The following is a 25,796-nucleotide window of genomic DNA, read 5'->3' on the forward strand; positions in this document are numbered from 1 at the left end:
TGAACTATTTTGAATTGATAAAGTGTATTAATCAGTCTACAGTCTTAATACTGACCTTTTGCTCAGTTGTTGTACAAAGTATAGAAGACACAGTCATTATCCAGGGGGCTGCAAGTTAAAAGCAATGTCCTGCATGCACAGGTTAGCAAATCTTTACACTGGAACAAGCATAGACAGCAGTAACTGCAAAATTAGGCCCTTAACTAAAATTCAGTCAGACTAAACAAATACTGTACATAATATAAAATTTGCTGGTCAATTGTAATGCATCCAATGTGCTTTTTCCACCTATCGTCCTTAAAATTTGAACTGGATACCAGGCATTTCAAGATCAAAAGAGAATGGTAGTGCTTTAAAAATAATGAACTTTATCTGGATGGTATAGACTTAACAGATCAAAATTACTTATTCTCTTGTTAGGAGTTGGTAGGTCAATGGAATCCAAGTTGGCATCTTTGGGAATTAAAACCTGTGGAGACCTACAATATCTTACTATGTCAAAACTCCAGAAGGAATTTGGTCCAAAAACAGGACAGATGCTCTACAGATTCTGTCGTGGTTTGGATGACAGACCTGTTCGAACAGAAAAGGAAAGAAAATCTGTTTCAGCTGAGATCAACTATGGTATAAGGTTTACTCAGGTAAACTAAAACTCTTTTGTTTTGGAGGATTAAATATTATATTTGAAAGACTTTCTCCCACAGCAGAAGATCCTCCTTGTTTCCCATAGATATTCCGAATGCCCTCATTTAATCGTTGTTGTTGTTGTTTTGTTTTTTGTTTTGTTTTTTTTAAAGACATCACTCTATTACAGCCACAATCATAGCAGTCATATTGACAATCCATCATCCTCATCCTAACATTCTGTTCCCGGGAATGATTTACCGGACTGAAATTCAAATTCTGGTTACCCATGTGGCAATGCATAATACCATATCTAGACTATCCTAGTGCAGATTTTTAACCAATTTATATCTTTTAAAATACTGCATTTTTTAAATCTTTTATTAACTATAACAATGTTAAAATAATTATTACCTTCAGAAAGGAAGTTAGTGTAATGGTAAGATTGAGAAATTAAATATGTATGAAAATTATAAAAATTGAGGCCAACATTTTCATACCTGGATGCCTAAAGTTAGACTCAGTATCCATATTCAGGTTCTTAAACCAAATGCCAGATTGGAGAGGGAGGGAGCCTCTGCCTTTCTCATTGATTTTAGAATCAAAACAACAGTCTAGGGGTTTGTTTACACAAACACTTAATCTACTCCCATTTTAAAGCAGTGGTTCTCAACCAGGGATACACGTGTCCCTGGGTGTATGCAGAGGACTTCTAGGTGGTACATAGAAATTTGCCTAGTTTTACAACAGGCTACATAAAAAGCACTAGTGAAGTCAGTAAAAACTAAAATTTCATACAGACGACTTGTTTATACTGCTCTATATACTGTACACTGAAATGTAAGTACAATATTTATATTCCAATTGTTTTATTTTATAATTATATGGTAAAAATGAGAAAGTAAGCAATTTTTCAGTATAGTATGCTGTGACACTTTTTTTTTTTAACCTTTTGTCTGATTTTGTAAGCAAGTAGTTTTTAAGTAATGTGAAGCTTCCGGCTATGCAAGACAAATCAGACTCTTGCAAGGGATACAGTAGTCTGGAAGGGTTGAGAGCCACTGCATTAAAGCACAGTAGGGAACTTCTAGTGCATGACAGAGTCTACATAGGCACTTATTGCATGGCAGACTTGTGCGTGACAGACTTGCACCTAAATGTTTATTTAGGCAATCCCTCGGAACCTAACTTCAGCACCTAGAGTTTGAAACTTTGAACCCATGTTTCTACCAAAATTCTAATTTGATCACATTGCATATCATGCATAATTTATGGTAAAAATTAAATTTAATATTAAGTAAGCCTTAATGTGTTACTTTTCACTTGGAAATCAGGAAAAGAAACGGGTAGGGGCCTCATGGCCAAGGTCTGAGAGTGCAGTAGAAAACTTTTCCTTTTGTAATTTCCTGACTCTTGAGTGCTTTATTTCTCAAACTTTCTTGCATCACTGTTGGGAGTTTTTCATTTAATTTCATAATATTAAATAAAATGCTACTAAATGCCGCATAAGGTAATTTGATCTGAACTGTGAAGCGGGGGTGTCATAAACAGATAGCTAAGGGTTAATGTCTCTTTCACCTGAAAAAAAAAGTAACCTGAAGCACCTGACCAGAGGACCAATCAGGAAACCGGATTTTTTCAACTCTGGGTGGAGGGAAGTTTGTGTCTGAGTTCTTTGTCTTCTGCCTAAATCTCTCTCAGCTAGAGAAGGATTTTTCTATTTCCTGCTTTCTAATCTTCTGTTTCCCAGTTGTAAGTACCAAAGATCAGATAGGGGATTTTTATGTTCTTTTGTATTTACATGTCTATAGTTGCTGGAGTGCTTTGAATTGTATTCTTTTTGAATAAGGCTGTTTATTCATATTTCTTTTAAGCAATTGACCCTGTATTTGTCACCTTAATACAAAGAGACCATTTGTATGTATTTTTCTTTCTTTTTTATATAAAGCTTTCTTTTAAGACTTGTTACTTCAGGGAAATTGAGTCTGTACTCACCAGGGAATTGGTGGGAGGAAGAAGTCAGAGGGAAATCTGTGTGTTAGATTTACTAGCCTGACTTTGCATTCCCTCTGGGTGAAGAGAGAAGTGCTTTTTGTTCCAGGACTGGAATTAAAGAGGGTGGACTCCCTCTGCTTAGATTCACGGAGGTTGCTTCTGTGTGGCTCTCCAGGAGCACCTGGAGGGGGGAAGGGAAAAGGTTTATTTCCCTTTGTTGTGAGACTCAAGGGATTTGGGTCTTGGGGTCCCCAGGGAAGGTTTTTGTGGGGACCAGAGTGCCTCAAAACACTCTAATTTTTTGGGTGGTGGCAGCAGTACCAGGTCCAAGCTGGTAACTAAGCTTGAAGGTTTTCATGCTAACCCCCATATCTTGGACGCTAAGGTCCAAATTTGGGACTAGGTTATTGACAGGGGGATCCTTAAGTAAAGCCACTGAATTTATGTGCAGCTTGCCAAGGAGTATAGACAACTTTGGCGGTGATCCTCAGCAAAAGTACTGCAGCTGCTTTAGACTTAAGAAGTTCACTTGGAAGTTTAGAGCCACAATCATAAAAGAGAGAAGTGAATGCTGAAATTGTGTAGAAATGGACCACTTAGGCTCCCATGCGTGTCAAGGAAAATCTTATCTACTGAATTTCTTCAAGTAGTGTCCCTGTTGGTGCTCCACGACAGGTTTATCTGTGCCGCTGTGCCTCTAATTGGAGATTTTAGGTAGCAATGTCCATTCAGCCTGCCTGTGCACTCTCTCTCCCTCGTGGTCTGCCTCAAGGCTGTCTAGCACTGAAGGAGCCAGCAGTTGTCCCTTCCTTATCTGTGTCCTTAGTATATGTAGTAGTTGTTTTTTGTTTCTTTTGTTCTCCTTAGTAGTTAATGTTTCCATTTTATCCCCTAGGGATAAGAAAAGAACTTTAGCTTATGTTTCCTGCCCTGGGGTCTTTAGAAAACTCTCTAAGTTCTTTCAGTTTAAAAAAAAAAAAAAGGCGAGGGAGGGGGGAATAAAAGAAGAGAGGAAAGAAGAATTTTCTTCTGCATTCCTCATTCCCTGAAGGTGATACCTCCCTCCCATGGGGAATGCCCAGCTTCTAGAGCAGGGATTGGCAACCTCTGGCCCCCGGCTCGCCAGAGTAAGCACCCTGGTGGGCCGGGCCAGTTTGTTTATCTGCCACATTGGCAGGTTTAACGGACCGCGGCTCCCACTGGAGCCTGGAACGGCGAACCGCAGCCAGTGGGAGCTGCGATCCACTGAACCTGCCTATGCAGCAGATAAGCAAACTGGCCCAGCCTGCCAGGGCGCTTACCCTGGCAAGCCACGGGCCAGAGGTTGCCGACCCCTGTTCTAGAATTGCCTCTGGATGTCTGGGAGAGTCACACATCCCTCAGAAGTGCTCCCTCTGCCCCTAGTTAAAGCCAAGGTCTTGCAAGAAAAGGGAGCTGAAATTAAAACTCCTCCTTATGAGAAGACACTTCAGCCTCCAGGTGTTGACCCTCGATCATCCCTGGATCCTTCAACTTCAAAGGGGTTAGAGTCACAGAAAGACCAGCAGATTCCTCCCATAAAGTCTAAAGAGAAAGGGCTCAAAGCCCCCAAACTGAGTCATTGGCTGGTCAGAGGGGTTCCCCAATGTGGCCACCTTGGTACTGGCTGCTCTGAACCACGGTACCCAGAAACGTCAGGGTGCTTCTGCTATGAGCTCTGCTGCACCACCTACACGCACCTGGAGCTCAAGCTCTGAGGTTGTGGTACTGCCCTCTAAGGACAAAGACAAACACTCTACCGCCTCTAAAGGAGCAGCACTGAAAAAACCTTCGATTGGGTGAGACACATCTCCCATCTAGGGAACACTCTGCACCTTCACAACCATCGATACCGACAACATACCACAGACACTCCTCCACGGTACCAAGTGAGCCGATGGTACCGTAAGAGTTCCAGTACCCTAGAGACCTGACACTTGGGGAAGAATCACAATCCCCATTATTTAGTGCCAGGATCCTGCTATCGAGCACATCCTGGCACCCGGAATCGCACTCAGCACAAGGCTCTATACCACCAATACCCCAGCCAGTGCCCCCCTTACTCGGTAACAAGTCTGACAGTGACCAGGGGGATGTCATTTCCCTGGCCTCTCATCATGGCCCATCATCACAATACAAGGGTCTTCCTCAAGTCCATCGAACTAAACGTGATCATGGTATGGGCCGCCTTGGGCACTCCCACCACTCATCTTCCTCTGCCCATGGCTGTATTGGATTCCTTGGGCAACATACAAATCCCAAACTTCACAGGCATTTAATGTCTCTCAGAAAGAGTCTGCCTGATGGTCTCCTACAGTGTCACTGTCCAGAGCCCCTGAACCAGAGGAGGAGGAAATTTGAGGAAAAGTCTTCAATGGGAAGCTACCTCTCCAGCAAACTTCTCCTTATCTTTGCCAGATGAGGCTGTAATGCTCCTCCCCCCATCACTAGCTGATGATTTCAAGAACTTGCAAGGCCTTACTAAGATAGCAGACCAGCTGCAGATTCCCCTACAGGAGGTGGCAGATGAACATCAGACACTGGTGGATATTCTGCACACCTTCTACTCATCCAAAATTGCCCTCCCAATTAATGAGTCAATTCTAGATCCTGCCAAAGTCACCTGGCAGACACCAACTGGCAAGAGAGCTGACAAAAATTTCTGCATCCCTCCCAAAGAGGCCAACTTCCTGTTTCATCATCCACAACCCAACTCCATCATAGCTGATGTGGTTAATGCATGAGGCAAGCAGTAACATGCCAAGTCGACCCACGCAACTGTGATTGGAAAAGGCTACATCTCTATGAGAGGAAGGCATATTTGTCAGCGACATTGCAGTTTAGAGTCGCAAACTAACAAGCATCCATGGCCAAATATAATTGTATTAATGATGAGAAACTCAATGCATTTTTGGAACATTTACCGGAGAGACAAAAGGAACAGTTTCAGGTGATTGTCAGAGAGGGTCAATTAGTAGCCAGAACAGTGTTAGACTGCACTGGACACAGCCGATACAATGGCCAGCTCTGTCTCTGTGGCAGTGGTAATGAGACAATCTTGTTGGCTACAACTTTCTGGGTCGCCCAAAGAACTGCAGACTACAGTGGAAGATCTCCCATTTGAAGGGCCCAAGCTCTTCGCGGAGAAGACAGACTCTTCTCTTCCCACCTTGAAGGATTCCTGGGCCACATTACACTCCCTGGGAATCCACTCTGTGGGACAGAGAACTTGGGCCTCTGTCCACACTTTCACAGATCATTATGCGATGGCTGGAGATTCATCCTCCGCTGCCCTCCACAGTACTGTCTGTAGTAACTGACTCTACTCCAAAGCCTCAGCCTTCCATGGAGAATATTGCTGTGAAGCCACTTATAGTGGAGTGCACCCACTGGGACACTACTCAAAGAGGGAGTTACCTTGTGCAATGGTTCTTTGAGATGTTTGTCCCTATGGGTGCTCCATAACCCACCCCCCTCCCTTCTACTTCAGTATTTTCTATAAGGGACTTTGTGTAGAGCGGGAACTGAGAGGGGGTTCACCCTCACAGTGTGGATAGCCTCGAGACAGCATGGGCAGGAGCACACATGTGCAGTCTGAACTGACACCGCTACCTAAAATCTCAGGTTAGAGGTGCAGATATTCTTACAGTGGAGCACCCATAGGGAAACACATTTTACAAAACTATCCTTACTGCACAAGGTGAGTAACTTCCTCTTCTTCGAGTGATTGCTCACATCCATTCCAGTTAGGTGTGCGCGCCGCGCGTGCACGTTCGTCGGAAACTTTTTACCCTAGCAACTCCAGTGGGCCGGCAGGTCGCCCCCTGGAGTGGCGCCGCCATGGCGCCCAATATATATCCCTGCCGGCCCGCCCGCTCCTCAGTTCCTTCTTACCGCCGTGTCGGTCGTTGGAACTGTGGAGCGCGGCATAGCTGTCCTCCACGTCCCTAGCTCTCCTAGTTATCTATCGTTTATCTATCGTTCATCTCTAGTTCCATTATAGTTGTTAATTAGTTTGTTAAGTAGATAGTTAAGTTAAATAGTTGTTAAGTAGTTCTTCGCCGGGGGCTTAGCCCTTCCCGGCACCCGGCGCCAGGCTCATGCCTGTTTCGCCGGGCTTCAAGCAGTGTGCGGCCTGCAAGAAGCCCATGCCTACCAGCGATCCCCACGAAGCGTGCCTGAAGTGCCTCGGGGAATCGCACAGATCCGACAAGTGCCGCATCTGTAAGGCTTTTAAGCCGAGGACAAAGAAGGAGAGGGATCAAAGGCTCCGGACTCTCCTAATGGAGGCGGCACTTGACCTGACGGCTTCGCAGGCCGTGGTATCGGCACCGGCACCGGATCGCTCCGGCACCGAGAAGACTCCTCGGCACCGACCCTCTCCGGCACTGGAGTCAGAGCCAAGGCCGTCGAAGTCTGATACTCCGGCCAGGCAAACCCGGCTAGAGCGCCCGGCCTCGACATCGGCCGCGGCACCGTCAGCACCGTTGACTCCGGGCCCGGCGGGTCCGTTGAGTCCGGTGCCGCCGAGCTCCCCCATGAGATCTGGGGTTGAGATAGTGGTCCCATCCACACCGGAGACCTTCGCCTCGGCTCGGGACCTTATTGCCCTGACTAAGCCCACTCGGCTGCCACCCCCGGTACCTCCGGTGCGGGTCGTGTCCAGAGGCAAGCCCATGATGTCGGCACCGCCCAGAGACAGTCGTTCACGATCCAGGTCCCGACGTCTTGGGCGCTCCAGATCCCGGCACCGCTCCCCTCAGCGGTACCGGTCGCACTCGCGGCACCGGTCGGCATCGAGACGGTCGCGGTCAGGCTCCAGTCGTCGACACCGGCACCGCGATTCCAGGAGCAGGTCCCGACGCTACTCGCCGCACCGGTCGACCTCCCGGCACCGAGCTGGTGGCAGGTCCCGGTCTCGGTCGACCTCCCGGCACCGAGCTGGTGGTAGGTCCCGGTCGACCTCCCGGCACCGAGCTGGTGGCAGGTCCCGGCACCGAAGCGGCGCCTGGTACCGATCAGGATCCCGGCACCGTGACAGATCCCGGTCCCGATCCCGATCCCGGCACCGATATGACTCCCGGCACCGGTCCCCGGCACCGAGACGATCCTCCGTGCCGGCCCGCGCAGACCCTTACCATCCAGGGTCGGCCCCGCCATGGCCCTCGAGACAGCCGTCCGTATCCTCCCAGACGGACAGCGGGTATGCGCTGGGCACCGACCGGCAGGCGGCGCTGTTCGGTGATCCGCCGCTGCAGGACCAAGGCCCACAACAGTGGGGATTCTGGACACCCTGGGCATACCATCAGGCCCAGGGCCCCCAGCAGCTCCCTGCTAGACCGGCGACTGCGGAGCGTAGGGCCCCTGAAGCCTCGTTGTCTTGCCCCCCTCCCTCCCCGGGAGGGGAGGAAGGGTCCAAGCAGCAGGACTCCGCTGCGGCTCCGGAGGCAGAGGCGAGGGCTGAGGAAGACCCTCAGTTAGACACTCTCGTGCCTGGGGTCTCATCATCCTCCTCCCCGGATGAGGCGGTGGCGGGTACCTCCTCCAACAGTCCCCCCCTGCTGGATCTCAGGGCGCACCAAGACCTCCTCAGGCGATTGGCTCAAAATCTGAGTCTGCAGGCAGAGGAGGTCTCGGAGATAGAGGATCCAATTGTAACCATCCTCTCTTCTGATGCTCCCACCAGGGTCGCCCTGCCCTTCATACGGACCATCCAGGCCAACGCCAATACCATCTGGCAGTCCCCGGCCTCCATCCCTCCGACAGCGAAAGGAGTCGAGAGGAAGTACATGGCTCCTTCTAGGGGATACGAATATCTCCATGTACACCCGACTCCGGGTTCACTGGTGGTGCAATCAGTGAACGATAGGGAGCGTCACGGCCAGGAGGCTCCAGCCCCCAAATCCAGAGAAGCCAGGCGGATGGACCTCCTTGGCCGTAAGGTGTATTCGGCTAGGGCGCTGCAGCTCAGGGTCTCCAACCAGCAGGCCCTGCTGAGCAGATATGCCTTTAATTCCTGGGTGGCAGTGGACAAATTTAAGGAGCTGCTGCCACAGGATGCTCGCCAAGAGTTTACGGCCATCTTGGACGAAGGCAAGGAGGTCGCACGCACGGCCTTACAAGCCTCCTTGGACGCTGCGGACTCGGCTGCCCGTACCCTCGCATCAGGAGTTACGATGCGTCGAATCTCCTGGCTGCAGGTTTCCGGCCTTCCGCCGGAGCTCCAACATACCATACAGGACCTTCCTTTCGAAGGCCAGGGCCTGTTTTCTGATAAGACAGACCCCAGACTCAAGAGTCTAAAAGACAACCGGGTCATTATGCGGTCCCTCGGGATGCACACCCCCGTGACGCAGCGTAGACCCTTTAGGTCGCAACAACAGCAACAACGTAGGCCGTTTTCCCAGTTCCGCCAGCGGCAGGACCTTTACAGGCGCCGCGGCAGGAACGGAAGGCGCAGGCAGTCGGGGAACCAAGGGGGGCAGAACCAAGGCTCCTCAAAACCCCCGCCTGGTCCTAAGCCTTCATTTTGAAGGTGCGCCCGAGGGCGCGGTAACAGTTTCCCCTATGGATCCTTCCCCCCCGTTTTCCAACCGCCTTTCGTTTTTCCTCCCGGCGTGGTCCCAAATAACATCGGACCGCTGGGTCTTAAGCATGGTGCAGACGGGATACCGCCTGCAGTTTGTTTCATTTCCTCCTTCCCGCCCTCCTTCCTCGTCCCTCTTCAGGGACCCCTCTCACGAGCAATTCCTTCGGCAGGAGGTGCAGACGCTCCTCAGCAAAGGAGCTATAGAGGCGGTTCCGGAAAACGAGAAAGGCAAGGGGTTTTATTCCCGCTACTTTCTGATCCCCAAGGCCAAGGGGGGCCTCAGGCCTATCCTCGACCTGCGAGAACTCAACAAATACCTGGTGAAGTTGAAGTTCCGCATGGTATCCCTGGGGACCATTATTCCATCCCTGGATCCGGGAGACTGGTACGCCGCCCTCGACATGCAGGACGCGTATTTCCACATTGCCATTTGGCCGCGCCACAGACGCTTTCTCCGCTTCGTTGTGGGGGCTCTTCATTATCAATTTGCAGTCCTCCCATTCGGCCTGTCCACGGCCCCGAGGGTGTTTACAAAATGCATGGCAGTTGTCGTGGCGCATCTTCGGCGCAACCGTGTCCACGTGTTCCCTTATCTGGACGACTGGTTGATTCGGGGCACGTCGGAGCAGCAAGTCAACAGCCATGTCCACGTGATCACCGGCATGTTTGCAAGTCTGGGCCTCTTGATAAACACAGACAAGTCCACCCTGAGGCCCACGCAGAAGGTGGAATTTATCGGAGCCGTCCTGGACGCCACTGTGGGCAGGGCCTCGCTGCCTCTGCAACGGTTCCAGACCATGGCGGCGATCGTTCAACGTTTGCGGTCAGCCCCATTGACGTCAGTGAGGACATGTCTAACCCTGTTAGGCCACATGGCGGCGTGCACCTTTGTGACCGACTACGCTCGGCTCCACATGAGGCCTCTCCAGCTGTGGCTTATCAGTCATTACAGGCCGGCAAGGCAACCGTTAGACATGTTAGTCACAATCCCCCAGAAGGTCTTAGATTCTCTCGGCTGGTGGTTAGACCAGTCCGTATTATGTGCGGGTCTTCCCTTCCACCCCTCTCAGCCCTCGGTATCCCTGACAACGGATGCCTCAGATCTAGGCGGGGGGGCCCACCTAGGGGCCCTGCGGACACAGGGCCTGTGGTCCCAGGAGGAGGTGGGGCTACATATCAACATGCGGGAGTTGAGAGCGGTCCGCCTTGCTTGTCAAGCGTTCTGTCATCAGCTTCAGGGTCGTTGTGTCGCCGTGTTCACGGACAACACGACGACCATGTACTATATCAACAAGCAGGGCCGCACCAGGTCCTCCTCCCTGTGCCACGAGGCGATACGACTCTGGGACTTTTGCGTAGCCCACTCCATTCACCTCAGGGCTTCCTTCCTCCCTGGAGTACGGAACACACTGGCGGATCGATTGAGCAGATCCTTCCTGTCCCACGAGTGGTCCCTTCGCCCGGACGTCGCTCTCTCCATTTTCCGGAGGTGGGGTTATCCCCGGGTGGACCTCTTCGCGTCCAAGGGGAACAGGAAGTGCCAAGCGTTCTGCTCCTTTCAGGGCAGGGAGCCGGGGTCGATAGCGGATGCCTTCCTCATCCAGTGGTCGACCCACCTGTACTATGCATTTCCCCCGTTCCCTCTGGTCCACAAGGTCCTCCTGAAGGTGCGCAGAGACAGGGCTCTCGTGATCATGGTGGCCCCGGCATGGCCCAGGCAGCACTGGTACACCATGCTGCTGGACTTGGCCATAGCCGACCCAGTTCCCCTGCCCCTTCATCCGGACCTGATTACCCAGGACCACGGGACCCTCTGTCACCCAGACCTGCAGTCGCTGCACCTAGCGGCGTGGCTCCTGCGTGGCTGACTGGTTCCGAGCTGCGCTGCTCCACGCCTGTGAGAGAGGTGCTCTTGAGCAGCAGGAAACCGTCCACAAGAGCCACATATTCGGCGAAATGGAAGCGCTTCTCCTGTTGGTGCGTGGAGAGAAATCTCCGCCCTATGGAAATTTCGATAACCGAAATCTTAGACTACGTTTGGTCCCTCAAAGGGCAAGGTCTGGCCTTATCGTCGTTGCGAGTCCACCTAGCAGCTATCTCCACCTTTCACCCAGGTGCGGACGGTCGCTCCGTTTTTTCTCACCCGACGGTGTCGAGATTCCTTAAAGGGCTGGAACGTTTATTCCCTAACGTCCGGCCCCCTGCTCCAACCTGGGATCTTAACCTGGTGTTGTCCCGGCTCATGGGGCCCCCCTTTGAGCCGTTAGCTACTTGCTCCCTGCTCTACCTCTCTTGGAAAACTGCCTTTCTAGTGGCTATCACCTCAGCTAGACGGGTGTCGGAGCTCCGAGCTCTTGTGGTAGACCCCCCATATACGGTCTTCCACAAGGACAAGGTGCAGCTGAGACCACACCCTGCTTTTCTGCCCAAGGTGGTCTCAGCCTTCCACGTCAACCAAGAGATTTTCCTTCCGGTTTTTTTCCCAAAACCTCACTCCTCAGGCAGGGAGCAGCAGCTCCACTCGCTGGATGTCCGTAGGGCTCTCGCGTTCTACATAGAGAGGACTAAGCCCTTCCGAAAATCCCCCCAGCTTTTCGTGGCGGTCGCAGATCGTATGAAAGGGCTTCCTATCTCCTCCCAGAGGGTATCCTCTTGGGTTACGTCCTGTATCAGGACCTGTTATGACTTGGCCCATGTCCCTACGGGCCGTGTGACTGCGCATTCTACCAGGGCGCAGGCGTCGTTGCTGGCTTTCCTCGCCCGTGTGCCCATCCAGGAAATCTGTCGGGCAGCGACCTGGTCATCGGTCCACACCTTTGCTTCCCACTACGCCCTGGTCCAGCAGTCGAGGGAGGATGCGGCCTTCGGAACTGCAGTGCTCCGTGCCGCGACTTCTCACTCCGACCCCACCGCCTAGGTATGGCTTGGGAGTCACCTAACTGGAATGGATGTGAGCAATCACTCGAAGAAGAAAAGACGGTTACTCACCTTTGTAACTGTTGTTCTTCGAGATGTGTTGCTCACATCCATTCCACACCCGCCCTCCTTCCCCACTGTCGGAGTAGCCGGCAAGAAGGAACTGAGGAGCGGGCGGGCCGGCAGGGATATATATTGGGCGCCATGGCGGCGCCACTCCAGGGGGCGACCTGCAGGCCCACTGGAGTTGCTAGGGTAAAAAGTTTCCGACGAACGTGCACGCGCGGCGCGCACACCTAACTGGAATGGATGTGAGCAACACATCTCGAAGAACAACAGTTACAAAGGTGAGTAACCGTCTTTTTTCAGGGTTCGTACTAGTTGTCATCAAAATCTCTTGAGTAAAATAACTTGAAGTTTGTGTATCAGGCTGTTCTTATGATGGCTCTCTACAATTTTTCAGTGTTCCACATCTCAGAGGTGTGTGATTTACCTCAGATGTTGCCAAAACATTCTCCTCTCACTACAAATGACAAAATAATATGAAATTTGTATCCTCAGATATGTCATACATCAGTATAGCAGTATGCATGCAGTGAAAATTCTCCTATTCAGAGGCAAAAAAGAGGCACTTTTACCTATGAGTTTTCTTGCTATATTCAGTTGACTGTGCTCTTTTTTTTATTTTTAAAATCTTTATAGTGGATCTTTTAGTTTCATGCCAGAACTACATGAAATAAATTAATTTACATACTTGTAATTTTTAAAGACATTTTAGCTCTCTGCATCAGATGCATGACAGTGATAAAAAAAACTTTTTTTTTCTTCCGTTTAGCCTAAGGAAGCAGAAGCTTTCCTTCTGAGTCTTTCAGAAGAGATCCAACATAGACTTGAAGCTGCTGGAATGAAGGGAAAACGGTTAACTCTTAAAATCATGGTCAGAAAGGCTGGGGCCCCTGTAGAGCCTGCAAAATATGGAGGCCATGGAATCTGTGACAACATTGCCAGGTAACCTTGCATAGAATTAAAAACTTATCAATATGTAGGTATGGACCCACTACTGCAGGGTGCTGAGCCTCGTGAACTCTCAATAAAACATAAAGGGCGTTAAAGGTGCTCAGTGCCTTGCAGAATTGGGCTTTATATAGTATCTATAACTATATAATAGCTGCAGTACCGTTCTCAAACTTCCTATATGTTTTGCTTAATATAATCCAGGGGTCGGCAACCTTTTAGAAGTGGTGTGCTAAGTCTACATTTATTCACTCTAATATAAGGTTTTGTGTGCCAGTAATACATTTTAACATTTTTAGAAGGTCTCTTTCTATAAATCTGTAATATTTAACTAAACTATTTTGTTTGTAAAGTAAATAAGGTTTTTTAAATGTTTAAGAAGCTTCATTTAAAATAAAATTAAAATGTAGAGTCCCCCCAGACCGGTGGTCAGACCTCGGACAGTATGAGTGTCACTGAAAATCACCTCATGTGCCGCCTTCAGCACGTGTGCCATAGGTTGCCTACCCCTGATATAGTCCTAGGTGGTGGTCTTGTTTTCCTATAGAAACATGACTATAGTTTAGGATTTTCATGCAAAAAATGTCTTAAATACATTTTCTTTCCTCTTGTAAACTTAGGAGTTTAGAGACTAATGTCTTTCCTTCCAGTCTCCTTTAGAAGGAGAAAAGCATCTTCATTGTGAAGGTCATGAAATAAGCGGGGCTTGTCTGAACTGGAAAGTCTTCCTGAAAAGGCTTAGATAGTCAAAATCACTTTTGGAAGAGCAGCTGGCTGAAAATACCCACCTTGACACAATTTTTAAAATTGTGTGTTAATTTTCTTCAGCGCTGTATTGCAATCAGCAACACCAATCAGAGCACCCCAGTCTAATCTTTGTAATGATCAGCTTCCAATAAATCTTTTCAGGGATTCAGAGGTTCCAGAAGGCTAATTACAAACCTTAAAGGCTTAGTCAGGCTTTATGCTTTTTTCTTGTTTTAAACAATAAAGTAATAATTGGTAATACTTACTGACACACTACTACAGTATGTAGCACTAATTGCCTGCCAAATACCTATTAAAGTGTACAGTTCCATGAATTCAGCAAATCCTAAAATGAATGATTTAACCAAAAAAAATAGTCTACGATAGTACACTCTCAAACTGATGTCTGTGAAGTATACTCAGAATAAATATTAATATTTGTATAAAAGGTGACGTTGAGAACATCTACCTGTTTGAATTATGCTGAAAATGATTAGATCTCAGAGAAGCTCTGGCACTCTGTTTGTGGAGCCTAACTATCTGATGTAATACTGTTGTTGATATAGATAGAATAAAATAGAGTTTTTCCAAAGCTAATAGCCTCTGTTAAGTCTTTTCAATAAAGTAGAATGGCATGCTGTACAAATGTTTTACGCAAATCAATTACTGCACAGATTTGTCCCATATGAAAAGTATTAATACTGATCCCTTTCATAGATGTATTGGGCAGTAGATCTAGAGCTAGAGGAGGAAGTAAAGTGGAATAAGTGAGAAGCAGCAGAATCAATCAGTCTGAAAACGGAACTCATCCAGGATAAAAATGGAGAATATGGGAGAGGAAAGGAAGGAGAGCCAAATGTTGTCCAAATTAGAAAGAAAGGAAAGTGACAGCTGCACCTACAGAAAAGGGGAGGAAAGGTGAACAGAACATACCTCAGAGGTTAGAAAGTTGTGAGGCATGTTGTTTATTATGTGCATTATTATAGCACTTATGAGCTTTAGTCTTTGGGCTAGCATCCAATTCTATTAGGTGCTGTACAAATAGAAAACAAAAATATAGTCACCGCACCAAAGAACTTAGAATCTAAATGTAAGACAAGACAACAGCTAGGTACAGACCAAGCAGCAGAGACGTACAAGAGATCAATGAGACAATACTGGGAGAAGATAGTAGGCGTTAGATGAGGCAGGAGTGGGAAAGAAGGAGCTTGATGCCACCAGTACACCCTTCAGGGTTTGAAGGAAAGAAGACTGCGACTGAAATAGTGTAGCTATAGACTCCTCTACATCTCTGGCTGCTATGTACATATTAGGATAGTCTCGGTAAAATGTCGATGTCTCACCTATGAGATCATTAATGTTAGTTAATTATTGAGGACAAAAATGTTTCTCCATTCCTCGCTATTAACTTAATCCAGAATTTTTTAAAATTGTCTTAGGGTATGTCTACACTACGGGATTATTCTGATTTTACAGAAACCGGTTTTTTAAAACAGATTGTATTAAGTCGAGTGCACGCGGCCACACTAAGCACATTAATTCGGCGGTGTGCGTCCATGTACTGAGGCTAGCGTAGATTTCCGGAGCGTTGCACTGTGGGTAGCTATCTCATAGTTCCCGCAGTCTCCCCCGCCCATTGGAATTCTGGTTTGAGATCCCAATGCATGATGGGGCAAAAACAGTGTCACAGGTGATTCTGGATAAATGTCGTCACTCAGTCCTTCCACTGTGAAAGCAATGGCAGACAATTATTTCGCGCCCTTTTTCCCTGGATTGCCCTGGCAGACGCCATAGCATGGCAACCATGGAGCCCGTTTAGCCTTTTTTCAATCTCCCCGTATGTGTACTGGATACTGCTGACAGACGCGGTACTGCAGCGCTACACAGCAGCTTTCATTTGCCTTTGCAAGGTAGCAGAGACAGTTACCAGCCCTATTACACCGTCTGCTGCTTTAGAAATTGGCGATGACCATTACCAGTCCTATTGTACCATCTGCTGCTGTCATGGGTGCTCCTGGCCGGCCTCGCTGAGGTTGGCCGGGGGCGCATGGACAAAAATGGGAATGACTCCCCAGGTCATTCCCTTCTTTATGTTTTGTCTAAAAATAGAGTCAGTCCTGCCCTGGAATATGAGGCAAGCCTACTAGAGAACCAGAGAGCACAGCCACTCTGGGTCAGAGCCCCAGACATCCCACAGAAATGATGAGCTGCATGCCATTCTAGGGGGTGCCCTTGCAACAACCCCACCTGTTGCTTCCCTCCTCCCACACCCTTCCTGGACTACCGTGGCAGTTATCCTCCCATTTGTGTGATGAAGTAATAAAGAATGCATGAATAAGAAACACTGAATTTTTAGTGATATAAAATGAGGGGGAGGCGGCCTCCAGCTGCTACAATAGTCCAGGCAGGACAGAATCTCCAGGAGACAAAGCTTAAAGAAGGGAATGACCAGGAGTCATTTCCATTTTTGCCCAGGCGTCCCCGGCCAACCTCACCGAGGCCAGCCAGGAGCACTCACGGGATGATGACGACAGTTATCAGTCCTATTGTACCGTCTGCCATCAGGGAGAGGAGGGGAGGAGCACCCCGTCTACCAGCAGCATTCAGTAGACATACGGTGACACTGAAAAGAGGCAAGAAACGATTTTTTCCCCTTTTCTTTCATGGGTAGGGAGAGGGGTAAATTGATGACATAAACCCCGAACCACCGATGACAATGTTTTTGACCCTTCAGCAGGGGCGGCTCCAGGCCCCAGCACACCAAGCGCATGCTTGGGGCGGCATGCTGCGGGGGGGGCGCTCTACTGGTCCTGCGGCTTCCGTGGAACAGAACTCTGATAGAACAGATTTGTCTCCCTATACAGCGATCAGATCCAGTATCTCCCGTATGGTCTATGCTGGCGCTCTTTTTGAATTTGGGACTGCGTGGTCACCCATGCTGATCGGCGCTCCACGCTGGGCAAACAGGAAATGAAATTCAAAAGTTCGCAGGGCTTTTCCTGTCTACCTGGCCAGTACATCCGAGTTCAGATTGCTGTCCAGAGCAGTCACAATGGTGCTCTGTAGGATAGCACCTGGAGGCCAATACCGTCAAATTGCGATCACACTAACCTTAATCTGACATGGCAATACCGATTTCGGCACTACTCCCCTTGTTGGGGAAGATTACAGATATCGGTATTAAGAGCCCTTTATAGCGATATTAAGGGCTTCGTTGTGTGGATGGGTGCAGGATTAATTCTATTTAACACTGCTAAATTCGGTATAAACGCGTAGTGTAGACCAGGCCTCAGACTGGTAATCATCTCTCATAAGTATTGATTTTAATCAATGTTTCTATAGTGTATTTGTCCTAGTTTTCCTAAAAAATATTATTCTAGTTTTGTAGACTGAGAAATTACTTTCCTCTGTGGTATCAAGTAGTATATATTTCTTTGAGATGATGTCTGGAATTAATAGTGTAAAATTTCTTTATGATTTTGTAATGCATCTTTTCTTTAACTGTATTTTATTCTTTGCAGAACTGTAACTCTTGACCATGCAACAGATAGTGCAAAAGTAATTGGGAAGGAAACACTGAACATGTTTCACACAATGAAATTGAACATATCAGATATGCGAGGGGTGAGTTAATAAAACTAAGAGTTCAAGTTTGTTTTTTACATTTCCCTCTCTACATTTATATATTTTATGCAACTTTCTTAGGCTGCACAGACTTAGATTGACGTTAACAGGGTAATAGTTTCACATATGATAAAGTACAACTTGACTATTTGTAAACTGGGTACACTTAATTCAGTAATCCTTTTAGAATAGAAATGTGGAAGCTCAAACATGCCATTTTTATAGAGAGTTTTCACAGTTTCACAGTTTAAGATCACAATTACAGTAAAACTAATTGGCAGTGAATAATATCCTAGCTATGTAAACATAAAAAAAGTTCTAGCAGCCCCCAACCCACCGCCTATTTCATGCTCTGTGTCCTGTTGTACACTGTCTTAGGATTTCCCATCCAAGATTTTAGGAAGGTTGGAGGTAAGCCTGCAAATAGTACCCAGGTGAACCATTGAATTGGGCAAAATAATTTTTAAGAATACTTCTGCAGTTTTGTTTGGATATTATTTTGGACTAAATTAAAGGTGAAGGAAGCTTTTCTGGGTGGAAATGTATCTGGTATGAAAGTATGTTTGTTACTATCGCACTTTGGGGGAAACCCTGCCCTTGTGCACTTGGCATGGACCTTCACTGTTTGTCTGATACTCAGATGCTGAAGTGGTAAGTGTAATATAGATTAGATCAGTGAATTGGAATTAAAAAATAGTATCCCTCACTTAGTACATCTTTCAGCTGTCATGGGTACTTTTCTGAGTTAGTATAAATTTCTACTGCTGGTTGCAACATATATATTTGTTTGAGTTTGGGGAGTTTGTATAATTTTTAAAACCAGTATAAGTTATATAAATGGTTCATATCGTCCTGTTGAGACACACCTTTTCTTTACTTTACCCCCAGAGAAATGAAGAAGGGTGGCACTTTTGTAATTTCTTAGCTGTTGACTGAGGGCTGATTTTGTTTTTTAGTACTTGCAAAATATTTTTCCTCTAGTAATAATTGGATGGGTTTGGTTAGGAGGGTTGGGGGAGTTTATATATTACAAAATACTCCATTAAATTTACGTCTGCTTAAGTTGCCCTTATTTGCTACTGTTCTTGACTTTGTGATTACAAATAAGGATACAAAATGTGTTTTTTGTTTTGAGGTTGGAATTCAGGTGCATCAGTTAGTTCCCATCAATAAAACCACTTCAGCTGTTTCCTCTCGCTCATCAGTACCATCTGGACATTTACCTGGAGGATCACATTCAGTTATCGATCTTCTCCATGTTCAGAAAACTAAGAAATGTTCAGAAGAAGAACATAAAGAAGGTCAGTAACTACTTATGCTAAGCAATCTGTTCCAGCTTGTATTTACCTGTGACACTCTGAGTACATTTTCCAGACCTGAAGAAGAGCTCTGTATAAACTGGAAAATTTGTCTCTCTCACTAACAGAAGGTGGTCAAATAAAAGATATTACCTCACCCACCTTGTCTCTCTAATGGCCTGGACTGACACAGCTACAACAACACTGCATGCTTTAAACTGCCATGGTCAGTTATATTTTGGGTTTGTGATAGTATTGGCTTCCTTTAAGAAACAACTCATATTTAATTTGACTTTGCGTCCGAACATTTTTCAACAGAAATTCATTTCAAGTTATGTAAGCAATAAGACTTTGTGTGCATGTTTTGCTGATACATCCCACCTAAAAAAGAGGGATGTATGGATTAGTTTAGAATCAGAACTTCTGCAAAATCTCGAAAAGCTAGATGGATAATTAATGTAAAGTAGAAAAAAGTTTTCACTAACCATTCCCATAATTGCACAAATTACCAAATGTTTTTCAGTAGAAGCATAGAGTAACTAAAATTCCATATCATGTGGAAAGTAATTTATTTTTGAACCGTTAAGATAATTTTTCTATATATTGTTTTCTACATTTATAGTGTTTGTGGCTGCTATGGATCTTGAAATATCATCTGCATCAAGAACATGCACTTTTCTGCCATCTCTCACTACCCATCTGACATCTGGTCTCAATCCTGTTACCAGCAAGGCTGAGTCTGCAGTTAAATGGAATGGTTTACACACTCCTATCAACGTAAAATCAAGACTTAATTTAAGTATTGAGGTTCCTTCACCTTCCCAGGTAAATGTGAGGGGTATGGAACGTCTGATAAATATTTGTTTGTAATTACTGTTCAGGAATGCAGTTTCTATTTTTGGTGGTAAATACCCAACAGGAAAAACTGTCATCCTTCCAGTATTTTTCTTCCTTTTACTGTGTCGGGGAATGGAACTGGGACTAAAAAGGAGAAGATACTCCAAGATCATGTGTCATGGTATAATTCCCCACTCTGAACCTTAGTGTCCAAAAGATGGGGTACCAGCATGAATTCCTCTAAGCCACTTCCACCCATTTGGCTCCAATCTCCCCCGCCTCAGTTACAGTTTTGGGCTTCCCATCTAGGATGTACCTTTCTATTTCTTCAGGAACACCCTCTAAGAACTGCTCCAATTGTATTAGGAGGTGCATGTTGTCCAGCGATTTAACATTGGCTCCTGATATCCAGCCATTATAATTCTTTCCAATATGGTAGGCGTGTCGGGCGAATGACACATCTGGTTTCCACCTTAGGGCTCTGAACCTCCGATGGGCATGCTCAGGTGTTAGCCCCATTCTGATTCTGGCCTTGGTTTGAAAACGTTTATAATCGTTCATGTTCTCCTTAGGCATTTCAGCCACCACCTCTGGTACGAGTCCACTGAGCAGTGGCCTCAGCTCTATCATGTACTGGTCTTCAGAGATGCTGTACCCATGGCAGGTCCTTTCAAAATTTTCTAGGAAGGCCTCAGTGTCATCACCTGCCTTGTAGGTGGGAAATTTCTTGGGATGTGGAACAATAACTGGAGAAGAGTTGTTAGGGTTGACTGGAGCATGCTGCCTAGCCTGCGTTAATTCCAGTTCATGCTTTCTCTCTCGTTCCTTCTCTTCCCTCTCTCTGTCTTTTATCTCCAGCTCTCTCCTGTGGGCAACCTCTCTTTCTCTTTCTCTCAGCTCCATTTCTTTTTCTCTCAGTTCCATCTCTTTTTGTTTTATTTCTAGTTCTTTTTGTTTCTTTTCCATGTCTCTCTTGTGGTCTGCATCTTTGATTTGTGCCTCTGCCTCCAGTCTTGCCCGTTCCTGTTTCAGGCATCCTTGGAACTCATGGTTCCTGCTTTCTTGTGCTGGGGCGCCCTCTGCTGTTTACTGCCTGAAATGCTGCTTCTCTGTTATCTCCTTAGGGTTGCTTAGCAACAGAGTGTTTTTTTTAACTCCTTCTACCTAGCTATTCCCGACAGAGTTAGAAAGAAAAAAAAAACAAACATTCATTTGCAAATGTGTTTTGCTGGTGTATGGTGACTCACAACTGGATTCCCTTTGTTTAACAAAGATCCTTGTTAAACCCTAATGCCTTTGCCTTCAGAGTACTCAGAAGGGAGAGACCAAAAAAAAAGTTGCAGACCTTTGCTTTTAAAAGCAATCTCCTCTAGCCTGCTTTACACACAGCTAGCAGAGAAAGAGAGAGAAAAAATCCTACTGACTTTTGCTTTTAAACCCAAACCTCTCAGTCTACCTGCAGATAGCTAGCAGGGAGAGAAATAAAAACCTCACTGACTTTTGGATTCTATCTTATCTATCTATCCCACACGCTGCACACCATGTCATGGTATAATTCCCCACTCTGAACCTTAGCGTCCAAAAGATGGGGTACCAGCATGAATTCCTCTAAGCTCAATTACCAGTTTAGAACCTGTAGCGCAGCCACCAACCAGGAATTCCAGTGCCTGGTACACTCTGGTACCCCCAAAACCTTGCCTGGGGAACCCCAAGACCCAGTCCCTCTGGATCTTAACACAAGGAAAGTAAACCCTTTCCCCCACCGTTGCCTCTCCCAGGCTTCCCCTCCCTGGGTTACCCTGGAAGATCACTGTGATTCAAACTCCTTGAATCTTGAAACAGAGAGGAAAATCCACCTTTCCCCCTCCTTCTCTTTCCTCCTCCCAGACTCTTCCTGAGAGAGAAAGTAATCCTAACACAGAGAGAAATTATCCTCTCTCTCCCCCTTCCCTCCTTTCTCCCAACCAATTCCCCGGTGGATCCAGACCCAGTCCCCTGGGGTCTCACCAGAATAAAAAAACAATCAGGTTCTTAAACAAGAAAAGCTTTTTAATTAAAGAAGGAAAAAAAACAGTAAAAATTATCTTTGTAAATTTAAAAAATGGAATAGGTACAGGATCTTTCAGCTATAGACACTGGGAATACCCTCCCAGCCTAAGTATACAAGCACAAATTAAAATCTTTTCAGCAAAATACCAATTTGAACTCCTTTCAGCCAAATACACATTTGCAAATAAAGAAAACAACCATAAGCCTAACTCGCTTTATCTACCTAGTACTTACTTGTCTGAACTTATAAGAGCCTGTATCGGAGAGATTGGAGAGAAACCTGGTTGCAGATCTAGTCCCTCTGAGCCCCCAGAGTGAACAACCACCAAGAACTAACAGCACACACAAAAACTTCCCTCCCTCAAGATTTGAAAGTATCCTGTCCTCTGATTGTTCCTCTGGTCAGGTGACAGCCAGGCTCACTGTTCTTGTTAACCCTTTCCAGGGAAAAGAGATATGAAGCACTTTTGTTCTATTAACTCTTACTTATCTGTTTATGACATCAGGTATTGAATTACCCTACACCCAGCAATTCTAAAGCTCTTTAAAGAAATACAAACCTTGGCTTTAAAAATCATTAAATTCTGAAAACTTAACTCAGAGTTACAAAACTTTTTTGTGTTAATACTAGTATATAATAAAAATGTCAATACTCTGTTAGGAATTTAAATATGTATTTTTTTAAATTCTGTAGTATGTGCCGAGCTTTAATTATTATGTTATTAATAGGGACTATTTTCCATATAGGCTAATTACTAATGAACTATTAAAGGGGACTTTTACAAAGTACCATTTATGTTTTTCATGAAGGTAGAGCTCTTAAGCACTGTTAGTATCCTTTTGTTATAATCCTGATATTCACACCTGCTCATCCTAATACCTGACGAGAGCTAAATAAGAATTCTGCTCCGTACAAGGTTACACTTTACCGTACTCATTAATTGGTAACACAACTAATTCAAAAGGTTCAAATGACACAGTTCAGATTTTGCCATGTTAATTTTGTTTAATACATTAAACAAAATAGAAAAGTAATAGAATTTGAAAAGCTCACTCTTCTTGTACTCTAATTCAGTATGCTTAGAAATGGTTAGATTATTCAGAAATTCAAGATTGTCCCAAAGAACCAAAGAGTTGAAACAGCGTGGTGCTCTCCTTTTATTCTTTCCAACCTCATTTATGGTGAAGACTTTTTGCTCCCTCAGGAGATCAGATAAAATAATGTCTTAAAGATCACTCTGCAAATATGGAAAAAGGTAGTTGGGTACTTTGATATAGCACCAGAATTTTCACTGATTTTCTCAGTATGCAGGCTGCCTTGTGCTTCTTTGGGACTGGAAGTTTAACTTTTAAAAGATGAGATCCCATACTAGGATAGTCAACCATTGGAGACTTTTTCCCATGCATAACACTACTAAACTTCAAAAGCTCAGAATTACTTTCTACTTTCTTAAGGTTTCTTTGTGTACCAACACAATCATTTCCTAGACATATTTACAAAAGGAGAAGCTCTGCAAATGAGAGAGAAAAGTATAAAATAGACTCTGACCTAACAAAATAAACTCCTATATTTAATGTTATATTTCCTTTTTTTGATAAATTACTGCAATTATATACCCCTAGTCTGTGCCCTAGGTATGAGATTTTTAAATTTTTCTCAAGGATAATCAGTAGAAGAAAGCATTCAGAATACTCCCCTGAAACCTATATTTGCAAGACTTACTAGCAAATGCAGCATTTCATTCTGTGCAGATTTGCTATTTCCCTTTCATTTTAGAGACTTTCTTTTTGTTCTGTATTTGTTCTGTGTGGCCAGCAGGCCACAGGTTGCCCACCACTGTTGGAGGCTCTGTATTTGTACAGAGCCTCCAACAGTGGTGGGCAACCTGCAGCCTGCTGGCCACACACGGCCTATCAGGGTAATCCACTGGTGGGCTGTGAGACAGTGTTGTCCACAGGCATGGCCACCCGTAGCTCCCAGTGGCCCTGCGGTCCGCACCGCTTTCTGCAGCTCCCATTGGCTGGGAACAACGAATTGTGGTCACTGGGAGCTGTGGGTTGCCGTGCCTGCAGAGGGTCAATGTAAACACCGTCTCCTGGCCCACCAGCGGATTACCCTGGTGGTCCTCAGGTTGCCCACCACTGGCCTCCAACAATGTAGTCCTGGCCTCTGTCTGGATCTCCTAGGTACTACAATAATAAATAATAATTTTGAGCAACATGAATTCAAATCTACATTTAAGATGTTCCTATTGTGATTATCAGTCATACTCTCTGTCACTCAGGGAGCTGCAATTACATACTTCAGCTTTTGGAATCTGATGCACCATTTCATTTGTTCAATGTTAGTAATTTTATGTTTTATCGGAATCTACCTCTAGGACCAACTGTTGAGAACTGACTTGATTATTGAATGGTATTTATGGTTTGGGGGAAAAAGCATATCCTGAATTTACTGACTGTACTAAAAAAGCCCATGTTACAAATATGGCAGTGAGAAATCTGATGTTGCTATAAATACACCAGATTAGTAACACCAAAGTAAATTGGAGCATATATATATAAAAATATCCTGGCACTAAACTGAATGATCACTCAATTGCTGTATTGTTGAATGATCAGTCAACTGCTTTAGACCAGATAGTAGACTTTTATGTTCAAATCAATATACATGTTGCCAATATCTTATCTGATTAGTTATTTAGGGTTATAATGAAGATTAAATTAATGTGAAGGGAAGTTTATATAGGAATTATATTTACTATGTTAAATATTATTTTAAAAAATACAAGACTAAGCATTTATGTATACTAACTTAATTTTGCCTTTTACTTAATACAGCTGCTACAACATTCAGTACTATCAGATTCTGAAGTCAGCTTGTGTATACAAATTAGGATGTTAGTTGTTGTGTTTTAATTTCTTCTAATTTCAGTTTATAAAATAAATACTATGACTCTTTTAAACTGTTTTTATGTACTTATGTTCTTGGTTCTCAGAAAATCTAATGACTTTTTTTATTTTATTTTATTTTATTTTATTTGCAGTTAGATCAATCTGTCTTGGAAGCACTGCCATCTGATCTCAGAGAACAAGTAGAGCAAATGTACGCCATTCAACAGGCAGAGACTTATGGTGACAGCAAAAAAGAGCCCATAAATGGGTGTAACAATGAGTTTCTACCACAGCCAGTTGGAGCAGTTCTCTTACAAATACCAGACCTCCAAGAATCAAATAGTGATACAGGAATTAATGTAATAGCCCTGCCAGCATTCTCGCAGGTAGAGTATACTCTAAAATAAGTGGGCTTTAACATGGTGTCAACAAATATGAGCTTTGAATCTGTAGTAATAATAGTTAAGAACTTCATTTGTCCAGGCAAAATTATTAGAATTTGTGAGTCGTTCAGAGCCCACCCGTAGGCCACTACATATTGGTCTCTGTACCTTTTAGAACTTTTATCCTGGACTCCGGAAAAGTATAATACATGTTAAAGATTTATAGTTGCCATTATTTCTGCATCCGTGTCTTGAAAAGTTATTTTTTGTTGTTGTTGATGAAAAGGCTCTGCAATTATCCCTCATTTTGCAATAAAATGAGATATATGAACAGTTTTTTCCTTGCACTGCAGCTGTGTTACATTGCATTACCAGTGCAAGGCAGTCCTAAAATCAGCTTAACTAGCCACTGGAGGATCAGCCCATTATAGATGAATCTTTTGATGGCATAAAGCTAGTGTAGTAGCTCCCAAGCCACACATGTGCCTGCCAGTTTAGTTTAGTGTGTTTTTTGTCAGGGGGAAAAGGAGGCATGACAGGAGCTTCCATGGGTCCCAGCTATTCCCAGATGCCGTATTAGTTGCTTGAGGCTGTTGGCTGCTGTTGCAAGTTAGACCAGCCTAAGGACTATTTTAAATCCATGAAGGCTACTGGACTGGTGCACAGCAGGACCAGGATCAGGGGAGTGCACAAGTGGTTTATAGCATGATGGCTTGAAGTGGTAGATAGATACTATTCATCCAAGGCTGGTCATCCTTTCTTCAGTCCCAGGGGATCACATATGTTGGAGATGGATGTTGAAAGATC

The 25,796-nt window shown here is 45.4% G+C and overlaps 1 protein-coding gene across 10 annotated transcripts in view; it reads left to right on the forward strand.

The window, feature by feature from the left end:
• The window catches only part of REV1 (REV1 DNA directed polymerase), a 107,604-nt gene that overhangs the window by 57,233 nt on the left and 24,575 nt on the right, over positions 1-25,796 (forward strand). For all 10 annotated transcript variants that reach the window (XM_030570402.1, XM_030570437.1, XM_030570430.1 and 7 more), the window contains 6 exons: positions 421-641; positions 12,978-13,150; positions 17,425-17,527; positions 18,663-18,828; positions 19,448-19,650; positions 24,759-24,992. In XM_030570402.1, the coding sequence (XP_030426262.1) occupies positions 421-641; positions 12,978-13,150; positions 17,425-17,527; positions 18,663-18,828; positions 19,448-19,650; positions 24,759-24,992 (1,100 nt within the window). The remainder of the gene's footprint in view (positions 1-420; positions 642-12,977; positions 13,151-17,424; positions 17,528-18,662; positions 18,829-19,447; positions 19,651-24,758; positions 24,993-25,796) is intronic.

Source organism: Gopherus evgoodei, chromosome 1 (assembly GCF_007399415.2).
Source record: "Gopherus evgoodei ecotype Sinaloan lineage chromosome 1, rGopEvg1_v1.p, whole genome shotgun sequence".
NCBI classification, from domain to species: Eukaryota; Metazoa; Chordata; order Testudines; family Testudinidae; genus Gopherus; species Gopherus evgoodei.